General features: G+C 34.4%; 1 protein-coding gene across 1 annotated transcript in view; it reads right to left on the bottom strand.

Moving 5' to 3' along the window:
* Positions 1–22,553, bottom strand: part of LOC106111443 (muscle calcium channel subunit alpha-1-like) — a 62,344-nt gene that overhangs the window by 29,451 nt on the left and 10,340 nt on the right. Inside the window, exons 2-3 of the mRNA XM_013293538.1 lie at positions 15,210–15,666; positions 582–838 (exon numbers count right to left, since the gene is read on the bottom strand). Coding sequence (XP_013148992.1) covers positions 582–832 — 251 coding nt within the window. The 5' untranslated portion in view covers positions 833–838; positions 15,210–15,666. The remainder of the gene's footprint in view (positions 1–581; positions 839–15,209; positions 15,667–22,553) is intronic.

Raw genomic sequence — 22,553 nt, 5'->3', positions numbered from 1 at the left:
TCAGCTATCTGTGAAATGTTGGCTTCGTTTCAAACCAAACGCAAACTGATGCCCGCTGATTAAACAATTCTGACAGACGTTGTACGTTTTTATTTTAATATCCTCTGACATGGAATGAATTTGTTATAGATTTTATTTGTTAAAAAACAGCATAGTAACTATCTAAGTATGTTTACTTGAAATGTTTGTTGCTATCTTATAAATTCAAAAACTTAACGGCAACTAAGCAGGTTCTTAAATCTATACTATTATAATAAAGCGTAAACACACACTTCTTTGTTGCCTAAGATCTCTGCAATTACAGCATATTTTTGAATATTTTTTTTAATAAAAATCCCTACACGTAAATCATGCTTTAGGCTTTATATCTTCACGCCATTAAACTTAGGGGGTAAATATTTTGGATAAAATAAAAATCCTAATGTGGGAAAGAGACCATAAGTTGCTGCCAACATCAAGGAAGCAAGATTGCCATGGTTTGTCATCGTCATGTCATTTGACATTTGTAATTGATAATTTGACAAATGTGCGGATGAAGTCGCACGGGAACAGCTATACTTAAAAATTATTAAAAAGGATACTTCCATTCAACTATATCTATACATAATTTCCTCAAGGGGTTCTTAAGTGTCAAGCAGAAGAGGGCTCGTTTGGGCCTCTCCTGTTGGACCTTTGGACCTCTTCTAGGGGGCTTCCGAGGCGCGACGGGCACCAGTATGAGGGGACCGGTGCCGTCGGGCGCGGCTGCCGTCACAGGACCCCCCGCAGCAACCGGCGCAGGCGGCGCGGGGGGCGCAGGGGGCTCTTCTGTGCTGGTCTCCGCCACGCTCATCTTGCACTGGAATATAAAATACCATTAACTGTAGGAACATAAGTTCTTATTAATATACTAGCTTTCGCCCACGACTTCGTCCGTGTGGCAATTAAAAAAACAAAAGTAGGCCATATGTTTTTCAACACTATCGTCTTCATATATGTCAGATTTCATTGATATCCGTTCAGCAGTTTAGGCTACAAACTCTAACAAACATCCATCTAAACTTTCGCATTTAAAATATTAGTATGATTGTTGAAAACGCTAACGCTTATAACTCGCACCACACCGTAGATCCCGGAAAGTTTTATACTTTACGTCGCGTTCCGTTCCGCGCAGCTAACGTTTTTAGCCGAATGATTAATGCCTCTCGGGAATTTGAGTGTTGTCACGTTTACCCATTACTTTACAAATAAAGACATTTTTTATGGTAATATTTTAATATTAAGTTTTTACAAAACGCATGATTATTAGATAAACTTACTTAGATAATTGAATTGTGTAAATTTATACATATTTATGTAGCTGACTAAAATTCTTGGTCATTTTGACCTTAAGATAAACAAACACGAAGGGAGAATAGTCTTAAGAGAGAATTGCGCCATATTGGAGTAATCAACCCTTCTGAGTACAGACGAAATCGCGGTTAAATCTAGTTATATTTATCTTGGAGGCCAATGACTATTTCTCTATGTTCTTGACATTGCTATGAAATATTTGTCAACGTCGTAAATGGGGACATCATAAAAATATATGAGTATTTTAATGTTACTTTACCGTTTTATTTCTATCAAATAAAATAAAAATATTTTTATTGTAGTACTAGTTACTAATATTATAAATGCGAAAGTAAGTATGGATGTTTGTAAGTATCAAGTGAACGGATATCCATGAAATTTGGCAGACATAGAGCATTGTCTGGAAGAACACATAGGCTACTTGCTTTTATTTTTTTAATTCCACGCGTTGTTGCTGACAAAAATCAAATAAAAAATACAGATTATGTATGTATGAAGTTGTTTTCTTGCTAAAAAATAATTCTACAAGAACCTTATTTTCTTAGAAAACTTCAAATTCCTCATAATAGTTTTGTTATAACAGTTTTCATTTCAGTAAATAATTTTTCAAACGCCATTTCTCGTCAAATTAAAGCAAATTTTAGATACAGTTTATTTATTTATGTTAAACGAAATTTAAAAATGAGATTTATTACTGTGTTACGAGAATTTAAATTCATTAGCGAGGATATATTTACGTTTCGGTTGAGGTTAATGACATCAGACGGCAATGCGGAAAGGAATGTAAACTTTCGTATAATCTAACTAGAATATTATAAATATTAAAAAATAGCATAATGGTGTCGCACTATCGTTTGTTAATTAAACAGTCCTTAAGGTCTAATATGTCACACTAATTTTACACTAAGGTTCCTTTATAACGTTCTAGCTTTCGCACATTACTCCGTCCGCGTGGAATCAAAAAAATAAAACTGAATACCCTATGTGTTCTTCCAGACTATACTCTACATCTGTACCAAATTTCATCATAATCCGTTCAGCAGTTTAGGCTACAAACACTAACAAACATCCATCCATCGATCTTAACTTTTGCATTGATAATATAAATTTGAAATAGTAATATGATTATTCTCTATTATTATTATTATTCTATGATTATTATTTTATTATGAAACAATTTATATTAAATAACCAAAGTTAATCGCCTACCATTTACGATGTGTGGGGATTTAAAGGGAGAGCAGGGGACACAAAAATGTGTATATTTCTTCACGTAATCTACATCCCTTTCCCATCTGTTCTTTAAAGGGGGAGGTAAGTGGGTACGGAGTAATATTTCGGCCTATCTGTAGTGTTAAGTGTTAGTAATAACTCGTTGTTACAAGTAGAACGTACGGTTTTAACGTTGATTAAAAACCACGTTGTTTATAACATTACCCAGGTACAAGGTTTCCAAAGGGCGGAACTATCGTTATTATAACGAGCCGACGTAAAACATTTCACGGAACAAGCGCTCGGTAAACGTTAATGATTCGACACATTTTAGTTCAAACATATACTAGTTAATATTTAGTATGTACTTAAAATTGAGAAGCAAAAGGTTAGAGTGGTATGGACATGTTATGCGACGAAACGATGGGGACATAAACCAGAAAGTGTTGATTGAATGTGGACGGCTACAAAGGAAGAGGAAGACCGAAGAAAGTATGGATAGATTGTGTGAAAGAGGATATGCTTAAGAAAGGAGTGGATTCAGATATGACGGCTGATAGAGATGTATGGAAGAGCAGCACATACTGTGCCGACCCTCCGTATAGAATAAGGGCAAGTGCATTATGGATGATTTAGTATATACTTATTTATGTTAATTAGCTTTCGCCCGCGACTCCGTCTGCGTGTAATTAAAAAAAAAACAAATGTACTACCCGTCTACGTTTATGCCCAAAATTCATCAGGATCCGTTCAGCTGCTTAGACTACAAAATGTAACAAACATCCATCTAGCTAAACTTTCGCATTTATAATATTAGTTAGAAGTAAGATTACGCGCGAAATGTCAGTATAATTTAGGCGTAACGTCAATATTGGCGGGAAAGCGCATTCCGCCATGTTGTAAAATGTAATGACAGAAATCGCGCGAATTCGTTTTATTGATAATCCAAAATGCCATAATAAAACTGCCTTATATATTTATCTCTTTCTCTCTTTTGGGTTCTGTTAACTATTTTCTGAGATAGAAAACTCAATGTAGCTTCGTATCAGAGTGGATTAAACAGTTTTTAACTACACATTGCGTCGGTATTTGAGATGATTTTCGCGCTGTTGAATCTTTATTGAGTCATATTCAAATTGGGTCACTTACTCAACCTGTGCTCTGTGAATCATGATTGGATTTGAAGAGTTTATCTTGTTACTAGCTGTTTCTCGCGACTTCGTCTACTTGAAATTAAGCCTGTGTTACTCAGTGATAACATAGCTTTTTAATGGTGTAAGAATTTTTGAAATCGACCCAGTAGTTTTTGAGTTGTCTCAATATAGAAATAGACCCCCACGCGATTTTGAGATAAACTATATAAATACGTCGTAGTCTTTGACTCCAAAAATCAAAAAAAAAATGGGACCCACCTGCAAGCATTACCTTTCGGATAAAAAAAGAATTATCAAAATCGGTCCACTAGCGGCGGAATTATGCCGTAACACACATAAAAACATGCAGACGAATTGAGTACCTTCTTCTTTTGGGAAGTCGGTCAAAAATATTTTTTTTATAATGTCATGCGGATAAAGCCTTACTGGTACAGAAGGTATATTTCTCATTTATTCATTCGTAAATTATCATAGTTTTGTGTACATGAAACTTAGTAAGATTTAAAACGTACTGAAACATTACTCAACTTTCTGAAATGTATTTATAACTCCACGATTTCGAAGCGAATTTTGATGGTGTAGTAAAATTTCTTCAAACAACATACTTATATGCTGATTTGTGTTCATATTCCTTGAAGATCGTACGTTATAATGTAAATACATTAGAATTTATTTGCTTAAATAGTAATTTGTGAAATATTTAGAGCGCGTACACCATTGATAAAACTATCGCACAACTGTTTAGTCGCGCTTTGATTCCTATCAGCTTATATGTGGCCACACTACTCGATTTTTAGTTGTCCAACTAAACAGTTGAATTGTCTGCGAAACAATCGACAATCGCACAAAGAAGTCGACCTAATTTCATTGTGAGCGTCAAATACCATTTCATCTAAATGTATAGGAAATAAATGTCCTTGAAAAAGGGACTCTAAACTAACCGAGTTTATATTATACATGAAAATAGTACAAGCTACATTTATGGCATGTTTCTATAAGCATTGAAAGAAAAGTGAACAAGAAAATTGCCTTTCTTTGACACTTTTTTTACATTATAAAACAAACGAGCAAACGGCCACCTGAATCTGCCGAAATGGCGAAGCCACCGCTAACCATAGACTTACTCAATTGCAGATTACCTGCCCTTAATCGACGGGATAGGAAACGCACATAAAGAGGATATTTCCCCTTTATATGCTTCTCCTCCGCCGTCAAATTCATCCTTACTTCTTAAGGTAAGGGTGGAATGAAAAAGGGACTAAAATTAGGCCTCCGGCACCACACTTGTCGGATTAAATGCGGAATTCCACTTCACGCCTGTCTTGTGTGTGGTCGTGGTATTGCAGGGGGCGAGCCGACCCATTCGTGCGAAGATGTTAAAGCGGGCTCCACCACTGTTAGACATACACAGATATCATATGCGGTTACCATACTCTGAGCGTTTTGACATAGAGTTGTACAGAAATCTTGGCATCATTCAAGCAATTAGTCACTGTAGACATTATGTTTATTGGCAGTAGAGTTTGTAAAGATCGTAAAAGTTGATCGAAAATTGTTTCCCGATTTTTATTGCATTCGTCATGTGATTGCTGTGTTTATAAATACATCGTTGTTTTGTGCCAGAGTGAATCACAATCGTTTAATTTAGTGTGTGAACTGCAATTGGTTAGTAAATATTTATATTCAGTCATGTTTTATGTATGTTCGCTTTATGGTTTAGGGAAGGCTTATGTCGAACAGTGGGCAAAGGCTAATTGCATTGATACCCAAGTAATGACCAATCTTTTTATGCAGATCAGTGAGAATAATTCGTTTCTGACTTTGTGTGGCGCTAGTGAGTTTATATAATTTAATTTTACTTATCCAATTAATAACACAAGTATAACTGTTTACATACTATTAAACTATTATTACATAGTATTTCTTTGTATAATTATAAAACGTTAAAGAATTTTGTCATCGCCGATATAAATTATAATTCATCGTAAATACTGTTTTTGAAGCAGTAAATATTCAGAAAACTCGCGTGCACATATCAATGTCTGTCAGATTGTTACTAATATTAATGGTCGGTATTTGCTTGGAGCAACGCACGCAAGTCTATGACGTGAAACTATCTTAGAGCGGGCGCCTTTGACTAAACTGTCGCATAACTGTTGTGCGATTGTCGATTGTTTCGCGGCCAATTCAATATTTAGTTGCAAAACTAAAAATCGAGTAGTGTGCGCACCTCCATATAAGTTAATAGGAATCAAAGCGCGACTAAACAGTTGTGCGATAGTTTAGTTTAACGTGTGCGCTCTCTTACTAATATTATAAAGACGGAAGTTTCAGAGGAAATGAGCAGTGTGGAAGAACAGCTACTTTGTGTTTTTTTTGTTATTCCGCGCATGGAGTCGCGAGGAAAAGCAGGTCTATACTTCTATACTCATATTCTATACTAAAGATTTGTATTTTTAATAACTCAAATACTACTGGACAGATGTCAAGTTTTTTCTCCATTAAAAAGGCTATCTCCGACTATCAAAGGCTATTTTATTACTATTTTAGTTCCACGAGGACGAATGGAAAAGCTGTTAGGTTATAAATCTATGATTTATAGTGGTTTTTACAGTATGGAAATGACTGAAAGTATTCGACTCAACGGCGAAACCAAATCTTGCTACAATATTAGTAAGAATATCGTTAATCGGTTGAAATGTTAGATCACAATATGAATTCTCTTAAGAAATCATGCATTTGTTTCGTGCAGTGAATCATTTATCCCACCGAGGTGAACGGCTCAGCCAGATGAGTTATGTATTACAGGTTATTTAAAGCCTGTTGTTTTCGTAACAAACTGAAGTTATGCTAATTGTTGCTTTTGAGAGAAATATGCAAGAATTGGATGTACATTGACCTGAAGTTTTTAGTAATTAAAGAATGAATGCCTAATTTTATTCCATGCTTTTTTTACAAAGAAACTAGCTGTTTCCGTGCGAGTTCATCCGCATGAAATTATGAAAATTTTATTTTATTGTTTATATATGTCAAATTATCAATTGCAAATGACATGATGACAAACCATGGCAACCTTGCTTCCTTGACGTTGGCAGCAACTTATGGTCTCTTTCCCACATTAGGGTTTTTATCCAAAATATTTACCTCGTAAGTCTAATGGCCTGAAAATATATAGCCTAAAGCGTGACGCAAGTGTAGAGATTTTTATCTAAAAAAAGTAATTATTAAAAAGTATTCTGTAATTGTTAACATCTAAGGCAACAAAGAAGTGTATGTTTACGCTTTATTATATTAGTATAGATTATAGGAATTGTTTTAAGCGGAGGAGGGGACTAATCTTTCAGTGCAAGCCTTCCATCGATTTAACATAACATTGCAAATGGATGTCTGTAAGCAGCGCTTTCTTCGTTATTTTGGCGAAATAAGGCGGCAGCTTATGATATTAAAAATGTATCGTTATTCTATTATTTTTTGAACAAACAATACCTAAAATCAGTGTAATTTATGTTACGTTTGGCGCGTGTTGAAGCTAAATTACATTAATATGTTTATTGTTATAGCAGTTTAGCAGTCTAATACGACCATGTGGTATCTATCAATAAACGTAGCAATATACACATAAATAAGGTAAGATTTTCCTACATTATTATATAAAAACTAGCTGTTCCCGTGCGACTTCATCCGCCTAAAATTGTGAAATTTTTATTGTTTACATGTGTCAAATTATCAATTGCAAATGACATGATGACAAACCATGGCAACCTTGCTTCCTTGATGTTGGCAGCAACTTATGGTCTCTTTCCCACATTAGGGTTTTTATCCAAAATATTTACCTCCTAAGTCTAATGGCCTGAATATATAGCCTAAAGCGTGAAGTAAGTGTAGGGCTTTTTATTATACAATGAATTATTAAAAAATATGCTGTAATTGCTGCCATCTTAGGCAACAAAGAAGTGTGTGTTTACGTTTTATTATAATAGTATAGAAGCATAGATATAGATATGTGTTTTATCATATGATGAAGGGAGTGACGACTGGAAGAAAGAGATCTCTCTGAAGGATGAAAATCGACACAGATACTACGTAAGATTAACGACAGGAAGATGATGATCCTGTTAGCATTACATCGGTGTTTATTGCCAAATGCGCCCCCAATGTTATTTCCGCCAGTGCGTGGCAGGTCTTTCTAGACCCCCTAGCACTAGGATAGATTAAATTGCTATAACTTTGTGGAAAAAAGTGGAGATAATCGTTGTGCACTACCGAGAGGGACAGTTTTCTTCATCTGAACCAGCTTAAGTACCGCGGCAGGCCGATATCGACCTGTTACGCAGTAAACGTATTATAAAAATCATGATTAACCTAATCGTACATTAAACGAAGTAGATGAAATTTTAAACACACGGCCGGATACACAGAATTAGTCTCAACAGACGTACAGACGGTTTCTATTACGTATACGTCAAGGTTGACTGACGAGATTTGATGCCGTGTGATTTGTGCGATAGCCTGGTTAGCGTAACTTATGATTGACGACTACACTTGAGTTAAATGCTGGAATACAATGCCGGAAAAGTAGCTGACATACCAGCTACTGGCTTAATGCGTACAGTAGAGTATAGCTATAAAGAGGAAGCAGCTCCCCAGCCCTACAGTATTGAAAAATATACAAAATCTAACATTGAATAAGAAAAACAATCGAAAAATACTTTTCATTATATTGTACCAGCTTTTGCCTGCGATTCCGTCCGCGCAGAACTTTAAAAAGACAAAAGCAAGTAGCCTATATTTTATTCCAAACTACATTCTGCACAACTACGTTCTACATCTGTTAAAAATTTACAGTTTAGACTATAAATTCTCCATCCATCCGCCCATTGTAATATTAGTAAGATAGACATTATCTCTTCCATTAGACTGACCGTAGTTATCTATTACAAGTAATTTAACTATTTATAGAGTATCCATTGGAGCGCTAATTGCTATCCCTGACGTAACTATGACGTGTGAGTGACGTCAGCGAGCTAATGCCCGCTCTTGACTACCCGCACTATTACAAATCAGTCTATGCATAAAGTATAAGGGCATTTCGTAGATCAATTGTAGAATCGGACAGAACATAAAACGATTAAATAATTTGTTACTATCGGTAAATAACAGACTAGCTGCTTTATTAAAAAAAAAGTAAGTAGCCTGTGTCCTTCCAGACCATCCTCTACATTTATGTCAAATTTCTTTGAGATCCCTTCAGCAGTTTAGGCTACAAACTCTTACAGACATCCATCCATCTAAACTTTCGCATTTATAACATTAGTAATATTACTAAATATTATAATAACCTAAAAGGGTTCTAGTAGATCCTAAAAGGGTTCATATAGGACCTTTGCGGTTTACGAAAAACCTGTCGGTTTTCATTGAGAGTTCGCTAAAGAAAAAACAAAGTATAAAGGATTTATCAATCATTAAAACTGAAAATTATCTGCGAGGAACATAGAGAATCTTTGAATTAGGCTATAATCCATAATTAATCACGAATGTTGATGGTTACAAAGGAAGAGGAAGACCGAAGAAAGTATGGATGGATTGTGTGAAAGAGGATATGCTTAAGGGAGTGAATTCAGATATGACGGCTAAATGTATGGAAGAGCACATACTGTGCCTTAGGGCAAGTTGATGATCTACAATTGCCTTCCAGTCTATCAAAAAGATTTACAATGACCTAATTTTGTTACCATTCAAACAAACGCCACTCAGAAACAAACGATTACGACTTCAAACGATATTTACATGATCAGTTTCGATTCGGTCGTTCTTTAAACGTTTTCTTTGTACCAGTTTGCGCGGTTTACGACGCACAATGTACTTGTCTGCTGAATTTTCATTGCAGATAAAAAATAAATGGCCCATTATTAAAATAACTTCTTAACTTTTAAGAAAACTCTTCCTGTAATTAATAAAATAACGTTCGAATGACAACTGATATATTAAATTCCATCACTAGCTGTTGCTCGCGACTTCGTCAATGTGAAATTATAAAAATAGTAAAAACGCAGCTTTTTGATGATGAAAGAATTATAGTAATAGTTTTTGAGTTATTTCAATATAAAAACACAAATCTTTCCTCTTTATAATATTAGTATAGACGACTCAAGAAACCAGTTGTCAGTACAGAGAAAAGAACCTCCACAATGCGTGAGGTCTCTATAACATTTTTTTACAATGGGCTCTTAGTTGAACTGTTTAGCGAAAACTTCGACAGCTATTGATCGAAGTTCTTCGCATTATTATAAAAAAGATCACAAGCAAATCAAGAGAGTATCATTTGATATCTCACTCGATGAAAGATATGAATTTATATATTTCCTTGTAGACTATCTAACATATATATGAAACATTACGGTCCGGGAAGTTGTAAAGTGTTCCGGTCTACGGGATCAAAATAAAATAAAATAAATCTTCTTTCATTTGCTTGAAAGAAAATATTTTGTCATTTTGCAAAACATATGTTTTAGATTAACATAACATATTTGATTTAAAAAAAAGTTATTTATTGATTTAAATTTATAGTGAAGGAGATTTGAAGGAGCTTTGTTAATACATTTTCGAGAGTTTATTCTTAAAATTGACCAATTTCCGCGGGTAATCAAAAAAGTATTACGTAGCCTATATATTCTTTCAGACTATGTCCTAAATCTGTGTTTTTAATCAAGAAAGTAGAGAAGTAAAGAATAGTAGAGAAGGTTAGGAGTAAAAGGTTAGCATGGTATGGGCATGTTATGAGGAGGGATGAATCGCATGTTACGAGGAGAACGTTAGTTATTAGTGTGGAAGGGTACATCGGTAGAGGTAGACCTAGAAAGAGATGGATGGATCGTGTGAAACGTGACATGATCAAAAAGGGAGTGATGACTGAGATGACGTATGATAGAGTTATGTGGAGGACAAAAACCTGTTGCGCCGACCCTACGGGAGTAGGATAAGGAGATGATGATGATGATGATGATGATGATGATGATGATGAAATGTTAAGTTATTTTAGAGATAGGTAGTGACAAATATACATCAATACATCCATACTTTCGCATTTATAATATAAGTACGATACGAACATATTAACGGTAGTTTTTGCGTCGAAATTTCACATTATTCTTATGATAAAAAAGTCTTCGGGTTTTACGATCTTTCCGCCAAAATACTCGGAGCTAACAACTTCAGATTTATTGGCATTTTCCTTAATAAACTTTGCTTTAATTTTCCTCCTTTGTAATTGATTTATGTCAGTTTATACGAGCAACTTTTTTAAAGCTGATTTGTTGTTACTTTTAAAGTTCAACAAGCTTTAAAGTTTCTTAACTTAATTATGTATTATGGCTTCAGTTGACCTTTCGAAAAAAGTTTAATTTTTATATGTTAATACTACAAGTAAATTCATTAATGTTAGTCTTAAGTTTCAATAGAGTAAAATTTAAGTTAAGTAGTTCACAAACTCATTTCATTAAGTTATTGAACCAAAAACTAACGAATGGTTAAATGTAGCTCAGAAACCGGTCTCTGGTTTGGAAAACATGGTCTCGCTTAACACTTACAGCGGGAAGTAAAATCATAATTGTTTATCTGACGCAGCGTCGGGCCTAAATGAGCCCCCAATGATATTTCCGCCGTGTGGCAGGTCTTTCTAGACCCACCAGCATTACGATAAATTAAATTACTATAACTTTGAAACATAATGTGTACACCTCGGATAATTGTTTCGAACTATCGAGAGGGACATAGTTTTCTGCGTCCGCATCAGCTTAAGTAACAGGCCGATATCGGCATGACGTAGTAGGCCGATATCGGCCTGTTACTCAGTAAGCGTGTTAACTAATACGGGTTACTTTAGTGACTATTTGTATAAAAAAACGTAATATTTCACTTAAACGTAATACAACGCTTATATATAACTTATTTACTAAATGTTACCCATTGCGTGACAGAGCAGTATAAAGCTAACGGAAGTGACTACCACGTGGTATATCAAAAACAAATTGTACCGAAACACTATAGTCTGAGATAGTTGTAAGTCACGCGAGCTATATGTGCTTTTGACGTAAGGACTTAAAAAAAAATACAGTATGTTTGTTTTTTCGAATATCGACAATTTTATTTAAAAAAAATCAGAAAATAAACTTCTCTGGAGCTCCAGAATTGATTGTAGGAAGCGATAGTTGGAGCATTTTTTAGACGACCTCACCTATCCCCTATTTTCGTTTGATCCATGACTTACCATCCTGTATAGTAAAAAGTTGGTAATGATTTTACGACCTTTATAACAGTAGAGTAAAGGATGCTTTTACAGTGTTTAAAAGGGAATAAATTAAAAATGTAGAGGAATACGGAATAAGGAATCGTACTTGCATTGTCATGTAAAAATGACACCTATATATTAAACAGTAGCTTTCAAAATCGCGTTTAAAATTTAATTCGTAATCCCAGGTTAGCTATATTTAACAAGGAAGTACGTGAAGAATTGTAGCCTAATATTTGGATGTTTTTGTATTCACAACACCCTCCCCCACCCCTGCGCTAGCGACCCCCCAGCGCCCCCTGCCGTCAACGTCCGACACTTATTGCTCTCACTTACGTCACTTTATGAATAATGAACATCCTTAACATCGGCCTAAGCTCGTTAAGAAACAAATTAAGAACTAAAATAGACAGTTAAAGTTATGACCTTTTTGACCTTTAAATAGTTTTGTATTTCAGGACACTTAAAGAAACCTTATTGACATTGTACTGACAACTCTGGGAAGTTTTCCATAGAAATATTATCCAGTAATCAATAATATCGATCCCATAAAGGTTTTAGATTAAGGGCCTGTCTGTAAATTGTCTGATGACAATGCAACGTGTAAAATATGTGATAGAAATATCGGATTTTGTTTCCCTTCTCTGTCAGAACAGTGACGTCATTTTTAAGCAATCTGAGACTCTATCAACCAATAGTGGGAAAGGTCCTTAGTATTCTAATGTTAGAGAATTGGTAGCTATTCCAGACTTAACACACTTTCATCCACGGTACATACAAGTTCAGAACTCGCTGATTCCTAAGAATTATAACGTTTAAAATATTAGAAATACACCGAAGTGAATGATGTTTTAACAAGCGTACGGTATGTCGTAATGGTTAAATGAAATTTGCTCGCGTGTGCCCGCTGGCGTGGCTAAGGAATGCCTAACTGCTGTTTTATTGTGGATTTAATTCACCACGTGCTACACGCTGAGTTTAACTCTCGTTCTTGCGGAAGTTGTATTTTATAGCAGAACAGCGATTTACCCCAGCTTCAAAAAGAATTCATTTTCTTTCCTTTATCTTTTCTGTCATATAAAAAGCTTTTTTTCGAATCGGTTCTGTAATTTCAAGTATAATATAAAGGACGAATGAAGTATTTATTTATAATCTATATTATTATAATAAAGCGTAAACACACACTTCTTTGGTGCCTAAGATGTCAGCATATTTTTGAATAATCATTTTTTTTAATAAAAAGCCCTACACTTAGATACGCTTTTATATATATATTTTCTCGCTATTACACTTAGAGGTAGATATTTTGGATAAAAACCCTAATGTGGGAAGGAGACCATAAGTTGCTGCCAACATCAAGGAAGCAAGATTGCTAAGGTTTGTCATGTCATTATGACATTTGCTATTTATAATTTGACAAATGTAAACAATAAAATAAAATTTTCATAATTTCATGCGGATGAAGCCGCACGAGAACAGCTATTAGTTATTATAAAACTATAATAACGCGCGTACGCCTTTGACTAAACTATTGCACAACTGTTTCATTTTTGTGGAACTAAACAGTTGATTTTGCAGCGAAACAATCGACAATCTAAAGTATCGCACAACTGTTGTCGATAGTTTAATCAAAGGTGTGCCGCCCGCTCTTAAACTACAAGTATATCATCATCATCATCACCAGCTCACTATATATCCCCACCGAGGGGCTTGGAGCCTACCCTAAGTATGCGCTGACTAGGCCATAGTCAACCACGCTTGCCAAGTACGGGTGGGTTGACTTACACATATCTTTGAATTTCTTCGCCGACATGTGCAGGCATCACGATGTTTTCCTTCACCGCAAGAACGACGGGTAAATTATGTACATATAAAAATTCGAAAATTCGAAAATCACATTGGTACAGCGGGATTCGAACTCAAGACCTCTAGATTACAAGTCAAGTGCCACTGACGCTCCTATATATCCGCTTAAACTATGTATCCTAATTAATATACTACAAAATACAGCTAAGCATTTCCCACTAGAATTATAATTGCCGATTCCACGTTCAACTTGTATAAACAAACGCAAAGCAATAAATCTATCCTATAAATCTTTCCAACGCTAATCGAATAATAGTTTATTACCAGATTATCTCATTTCACGTGTCGTGTTTTAAAATGCTAATAAGTCATGTGAAATTCACCTGAATATATTTAGGAGGATTTATTATCTACTAGCTGTTCCCGTGCGGCTTCAACCGCATGTAATTATGAAAATTTTGTTTTATTGTTTACATGTGTCAATTTACTAATAGCAAATGTCAAAATGATATGACATGACAAATCTTAGCAATCTTTCTTTCTTGATGTTGGCAGCAACTTATGGTCTCTTTCCCACATTAGGATTTTGATCCAAAATATTTACCCCCAAAGTTTAATGGCGTGAAAATATATAGCCTAAAGCATGACCTAAGCGTAGAGCTTTTTATTAAAAAAAGGATTATTCAAAAATATGCTGTAATTACTGACATCTTCGGCAACAAAGAAGTGTGTGTTTACGCTTTATTATAATAGTATAGATGAAATACGATAAGTAAATGTTTAACATTTTTACAGCAAACCTAAATGGTCGAAATACACGAATATTGACAAGTTTAGTTTAGATTTTTATACGGTGATTAAATTTATAACTTGTAACAATTACTTCGACAACTTCGAGCGCGTGACTTGACTCAATAACAATTACATATTTTACTGTACACACAAACTTAATTTTTATGCCAAAAAATACAAAAAAAATACCGTTCATATAATGTTTACAAATAAACTCCAAGCATAAATCACATTGAATACCAAAACATTTAATCAAAACCATTGCCATCCTATTCATTTTTTTAGAAAACGATGGAGACAACGTTACGTGCTCTTATTGGTGGATAACAAAGAGTGTAATGACGTCACCGTACATAAATTAAAACCTAAAATATTTTGATATAAACAAAAGAATGCTGCAATTAACTGTAAAACAAGCCCCTTACAGACATTTCTGTCAGTTTTAATTGAAGAATCGAACAATTAAAACAGTCAGAAATGTTGTAGCGGAATTTACTAAACGACTTCAAATTAAAAATGTCGGAACTAAACATCTGTAAGGAGTTTGACGCTGATATGTGAGAAATTAACATTTCATTCTACATGACAACTATTAGTCAGTATGCAACAAGGAAACTTTGTCTTACCGTTGATCAGCTTTCCCTTTCTATCGAAGGTACAGCGCGTGTCAGCAATTCCATTCGTTCTTATCCATTAGCACCAAATCGGCAGTCGGGAATTAAGATAAAACTATTACTAATTAAAAATAAATTATTGCAAACCCTATAGACGTAGACCAAGGGATTGGAAACAGGGCTTTGGGCGGGTTTTACAGCAGGAATAAGCCCCTACAGTTGGACTTAAGGCGAACTTGAGATCGAAAAGTCTTTAAGAACCTTGACTTGAAGATATTAGCTAAAAAGCCTTGTGATTTTAATGGGCCTAGAGTGGACCTCGCAGTCTAAGGTTAGCCCTATATTAGGTCTTGAATAGTACTAGGTTGCTGGCCACGAAATCTAGGATTTGGAAATATTGAGACATGAGTAATTATGAATTGGTTTAATTTATTATTTATCTATTATGTTCCTGGTGTAATTTGGTCCCCTGAAACAAAGAAAAAATATCGTTAGTTAAAACTGATAGAATATAGGTGGAGACCACTTGAATTTGCTAAATGAAGCGACTGCCCATAGACATAAGCATTTGTAGATGTGCCTAGTCGATAGATAGAGGCGCAATAGATATAGAATATTTTCCCTTCCTCTGCGTCCCCTACTCTGCTCATTTGTCCCTAAGGAAAGGTTAGGACAATTTAAACATGATAGTTATCTGTTAAAGAAGAAGGATGAAATTTTCTTGTTAACATTTTTTTTTTATAATATAAGGTGGCAAACGAGCAAGCGGCCACCTGAATCCACCGAAATGGAAAGCGACCGCTGCCCATAGACATTTGCAATTGCAGATGCGTTGCCTACCCTTAATTGATGGAGGAGTCGCACATAAAGAGGACATTTACCCTTCCTATGCGTCTCCTCCACCGTCAAATCCACTTTTCCTTCCCATCCCTTCTCTTAAGAAAAGGGTGGAAAGGGAAAGGGACTAAAATTAGGCCTCCGGCACCACACTCATCAGACGAAACGCGGAATTGCTTCCACTTCACGCCTGTTTTCTGTGTGGTCGTGGTATTACACCGGGCGAGCCGGCCAATTCGTGCTAAGGTGTTAAAGCGGGCTCTACCACTCCGAAATTTCATGTTATTTTGCATGTAGATAAATTGTTTCAGTTGTTATAACTAGAACAAGAGTAAAAATAGTTCAATGATATATTGTTTAAGATAACGCGGAAGTGTTTTAAAATCAACATCTGATAATAACAAAAGAATGTTCGAACAAAGTATTTTAAAGCAAAGAATGTTTTTATATTGAAGAACATTTGTTGCTTGTTGCAGTTTTGTTATTATTTCTGGTACGTTTTATTTCTCACAAACAATCGCCTACGCTTTTTCATCTAAAACGTTTTAGAGAACTAAAGCTTTTTTTTATTTAATACAAGAAACATCTGATCTTTGTGGCAAATGCCGACATTGGAACACAAAATTATATTAAACTAAATTTAAAGTAACCAGAGAGTTATTAGTTACTAGCTATTGTTAGCGACTTCGCCCGCGTCAAATTAAGAAATATACAAGTAGCCTATGTTACTCACAGATAAATTACCTTACTAACGGTGAAAGAATTTTTAATTTCAGTCCAGTAGTTTTTGAGTTATTTCAATACATATAAAAATACAAATCTTTCCTCTTTATTATATTAGTATAGATGATTTTACATGTGTTTTATTTATTTTCTAGGAAAAATACAAATGAATTTTAATAATATCATAAAATGGTATATAAGTATAGGTATAGATAAAAGGAAAATTAAGCAAATCCGCATTTAAACGTTTAAAGGTTAGAAATCTTTACGAACAGAAATTCGAACAAAACGTTTTGCCGACGATCGTTCTTTAACGATAATCATCAACGAAATGACTGCATTAAAACTAAAGAAATTCAATCTTAAATGCTTTAATTTTGAAAAGAAAATCAGTTATATAGTTTTTAAATAAAAGAAGTATTGTAGATTTACTACAAACAATAATTAACAGTGGTCTACCACTGGCTCTAGCCAACTATATCTGTTGCACATCACTCGATTGGTAAAATACCACAAAAAAAAACAGAAAATAGCTTAAAGTTGAATCAACTCCGAGTTTGAATAATTATAAGAATGGTGATTTACATTATTTCCAACAAAAAAAGCTCATCAAAGCTCAGTAGAAAAGCTCCGGGAGGTTATCGAGGTCGTGAGAGGGCGCAGCTGTACCGTCCATTAAGGCCGCTCTCTGATGCCTGATATTAAATATTTCCGAACCGCAACATAATTATAACACAGAAACTCAACTTGAGTGACGCTTTTATAAATATCTAAGTTTTATACAAAAGCTCAAAGCTTCTCTATGAAAAGCTTTATTACAAAGTTCAGCTTTTCTATATTAAAGTCATAGATTCATTAATATTTATATAAATAATAAAATCCCTAGTGGAACTGATGATAGCGCCATCTATCTAGTTTGAAATCAAACACATCTAAGCAGCCAGTTTTTCACATCTGTGCCAGTGTTCGGTGACATGTCTCTTTGGGTAGTTTCCAGTAACTATCTGATGGAGGCCTCACTGATCCTATATAATACGGATGGTGTTAATCATCGGCTCTGTATATCCATCGACCCGCCGATGATGGCGGCCGATGGCGGGATTCGAAACTTGGTCCGTCATGTGGTCATTACCGATATGCCTCTAGTTTACTAGACCATAGTCAAACGTACTGTCTCACTGGGGTACATGGCAAGATTCGAAACCGGTCAATGAAAATATGGTGATAAAATGACTGATCATCTTTTGTCAATTGCGTAAATTCTGGCTCGTATCAGTTGAGAGCAGTAATAGTGAAGCAATTATGTCTGTCAATGACAGACGCTCCCCCTCTTCCCCTGTCAGTGCTCCCCCCTTGAGCTGTGACCCACTTGCGATTAAATTAGCACTTATTTGGCGCGAGCAATTGTGTCACAATCGATTCATTTATTATGTTACTAGCTTTCAGCCGCGACCCCGTCCGCGTGGAGATAAAAAACTAAAGTACTACTTACTTATGTGTTTTTCCAGACTAAGCTCTACATTTATGCCAAATTTCATCCAGATCTGTTCAGCCGTTTAGGGTACAAACTCTAACAATCCATCCTTCTAGACTTTCGCATTTACAATATTAGTAAGAAGTAAGATTGCGAGATTTATTCGGTTAGTAAGTTTGTATGTTCTTCAATCTCAATGAGAGTAAGTGTTCTTCGTTAATTTTAAATGGTTTAATTCTATGTTAAATGTGACAAAAGAATGTGTTTTAAATTATCAAACATAAATAATTACCCCTAAAGACACTCTGATTTGAACTATTCAGTTAACACTGTCAGTTACAACTGATCAATACAAAAATGATATATAGCTTCTATTATAAATAAATAATGTTCATAACAACTCAATTTACTTTTACAGATTACAAATTAGCAAAAAATACGCCATAAATTAGTGACAAATGCTAGTTTATTATAATATAGTGAAATCACAGTCACGTCTACAGGATCACCGACCTGAGAGCACAGTATCTGCAATTCTAACAAGAGGTCGACGTAACGTGAAAAAACTGTTTAGTCAGACTTACAAAAGGTCAAAGTATCGCTTATTTGTCGATAAAAAGTGTCAAGATTGGTTTGTTCGTCTACGTATGCGTTTTTTCTAATAAGTTGTAACGTTTTTTAAGTTTCAACAGTTTACTAAATCTGCGTTCAGAATATTCTTAAGGCACAATTTCATTTTTTTTTCGCGTGTGTTGTTTGAGAGACCATTTTTCATGTGTGTTATAACGCCTGCTGTACTTGTATTCATTAGAAACCAGTGCCCGCATGCGTTAATATTCCTTTACCGTTACCACGCATTACACTACTAAAGTCTATGATGCTTTCATATTGACAGAAAGTAAGGGCGAGTTATATTAAAAACGCATGAATCAATTAAACAATTAATGTATTTTTTCGTTCACTGTATTTTATTACAGAAATATATAACCTTTGGTATGTTTGGGGCTTGAATAAGTGCCCTAAGTGTGTAATTTACTGGCTATTTAAAAGTAAGGGCAAGTTATTTTAAAAACTTAATAACTACGTTAATTCTTTTTTACAAAAATATTGGTAAATTTAATTATGGCTTAAATTACTATACTAACTACATACACAAGACCAATATTCCATGTTGTCAGCTCGTAGTAACATTAAACTGCCTGAAATAGATTTAAACTTCTCTACCAACCAATGCCATTCGTAATCCCGAAACACGCGATCATACAACAGCCTATTTTAAACCTTATTCTGTAACACTTAAGGTTCATTTATAAACGATCGGTAACCAAGTCGTAAACTTGCTTTTGAAAACCCACCAGCTCGATAACCAGACTTCGATTAAAATAATTTATAGGCAAATGAAATATAAAGACAATGATGGGAATAACATTAAAAATATTACTAAAACGTTCTCAACGGCCAATGAAAATGACATGAAAATTAATCAACTACGAGTGCAATAAAATAAACTAGCTTAGGATTTCACTAATTGTATTTTTTATATAGAGTTTTTTATATTGCTAAAAACCTTACATTACTAAATAGGTAAAGAGTATTTACTTATTAAAGAGCAAATTAGGTAAATATATACTATTATAATAGCGTAAACACACACTTCTTTGTTGCCTAAGATGTCAGCAATTACAGTATATTTTCGAATAACTGTTTTTAATAATAAGCCCCACATTTACGTCACGCTATAGGCTATATATTTTCACGACGTTAAACTTAGGGGTAAATATTTTGGATAAAAACCCTAATGTGGGAAAGAGACCATAAGTTGTTGCCAACATCAAAGAAGCAAGGTTTGGTTTAACCTCATGTCATGTCATTTTGTATTTGCAATTGATAATTTGACAAATGTGAACAATAAAATAAAGTTTTTATTTCTTGCGGGTGAAGCCGAACGGGAACAGCTAGTATATAAAAAAATAATAAACATATAATCTCATACTTACTACGTATCTTACATAACAAATAAATTCGGAGTAAAACGTTTTAGAAGTATTTAAGTACACGTTTCCAAGAAAACTTTCTAAACGTTTGTAAGATTTCGTTTTCAGGAAATTTTTATTGAAAGTTGAGAAAGTTATGAAACATTTTACGAGATGCTATTCAAATCAACAGGGAAGTTTATTGCGACGATTTCTATATTTTCTGTTTATAATAAATGCTTAAATAGGATGAAGAAATTTAATATATAGTGTAAATGTACATTTTCATATAACGTCGCAGTTAAACAAGCGCTAACGGTCGTCCCGCTGGAGACTGGAGGTGCGAACTGCTAAATGATTCAGTCAGAACCTTGGCAACGAACAAGAAACTTAGTGTGGCCAGACACTAATTTTCTTCGCATATTTCATTTACGCTCGTTTATCGCTAAGCTATGACAACGTTGCCATATTGCCATCTCTCTCAATAGTGTTCCTTAACAAGTTTCACCACATTAGTGACATCCGTACATGTAAATAAGGAATTTTTGCGATTTCTTTACAAAATAAATCGATTTTAAGTATGTAGGTTTGCCCATTTTTATGGCTTGCAGCCTAAACACAAAACACCTGCAGTTGACGTGAGAATTGGAAATTAATTAACGTAAAAAGCACGGTGTTTAAATCCGACTAACAGTAACTTTGTTTTTCTTAGTGTTTTTTCGATGTTTTTGAATATTTTCTTTTATAACCAGTATGTTAGGTTTTTGGAATTGTAAAACTAAGGTAAGTACATTTTATTAAATATTAATTAACTAAAGGGATGCGGATTTCCTTTGGGTTATATGAAGATAATACTCCTTTAATAAAAGTCGCTATTAATTTGGGCAACGCTTCTTTGACGCGTAACTATCGACCGCGTGTCATTGACCTTTGACGGTCAAGGGTTCAAACGATTTACGTCAAACCTAAGTGAAGATCTTTCTTTGTCTACTGTGCCTTTAGTAATGGTAAGCAAATAATAATTCTACCTTCCTTCTAATTTAGATAGAGTTAATATTTCATATTAAAAAAAAACTGTTCGTGTACAGAAGTTTGAATGGCCATTCGGCTACGAAAGGCTACTAGCTACGAACTAAGTGCTAAGTGCTACGAGTGAAGTTCTACGAGCTACGCGCTACAAGATGCGCCCACTCGGCCAGCGAACCTGACCCGACCTATTTGCCCGCTCTACCGCACCACATAGGGTTGTAACTTTTATTTTAGAAAATATTTTGAACATTGATTTTAACACTTTTGTATACCTTTTCTAAGTTAAAATAGCGAAAATAATTATTGCTGAACTTAAAAGTTGCAAATTACAATTAAAAGAATTTCATTTTAGTTACTTAAGTGTGTTACATTTTAAAAATAATATTTCATTTTTAGACTTGTAGAGACGTCATTTCTCAAAAAGCGCATTTTCCCAAAATTTGCTTTTCAAGATGACAAAATATAAAAACGAAAAATTCCAATTAGGATTACACAACCCTAAGTGGTTAGAAGTATGGACGTTGTTAACTTGCATACTTGGAAACTAATAAATTATTTCTAAAGAGAAGAAATAAGATTTTACTTGCAATATAATTAAAGCAATTATCAGACATTTTAGGCTCTATATTCTAGGCTCTAGGCACGTAAAAATCACTGTCTAGCATTTATACCTAAAAAATGCCACAAGGATAGTGAAATTGTGTTGAATGATTTGACAGTTACGAGCATACTATTAAAGGAAAATTGCGTGAAAACCTTTTTCATATAAATTGATACAATATTGCGAGGGAAATATTTATTAACACTTAAAGAATAGTTTTATTAAGCACTTCAAAAGACAATTCTAGTCGTTCGATGATCACCTCCCCTGCCTTATCCTACTCCCGTAGGGTCGGCGATGATGTTGATAAAATTACTTGATGTGTTACACGAGTTTAACTATTCAGTTAAAATGGTACTTATGTAGTTAAATTTTGCCTCTACACAGTTAAAACTGAACCTCTGTAGTCTATATCTATACTAATATTATAAAGAGGAAAGATATTTATTTTTGTATGTATTTGATTCACGCAAAAACTACTTGGCCGATTTTAAAAATTCTTTTACCATCAGAAAGGTAATTTATCTGTGAGTAACATAGGCTATATTTTATTATTACTAATGTTTAGGTACTATTAATAAACAGCGTGTATCTTGACGCCGTTAAAAATTCATATTAAATAATCCACGATAGTCATAGAAAAAATCAGCACAATTTTACTGGAGATATTGCTTTGTAAGCCTTAGGATTGAAAACAGGCGGTAAAAGGGATATCGCTG

Source organism: Papilio polytes, unplaced genomic scaffold (genome assembly GCF_000836215.1).
Source record: "Papilio polytes unplaced genomic scaffold, Ppol_1.0 DF824169.1, whole genome shotgun sequence".
Taxonomy (NCBI): Eukaryota; Metazoa; Arthropoda; class Insecta; order Lepidoptera; family Papilionidae; genus Papilio; species Papilio polytes.
The sequence above is the reverse complement of the archived record's forward strand: the minus strand, read 5'-3'. Positions and strand labels throughout refer to the sequence as shown.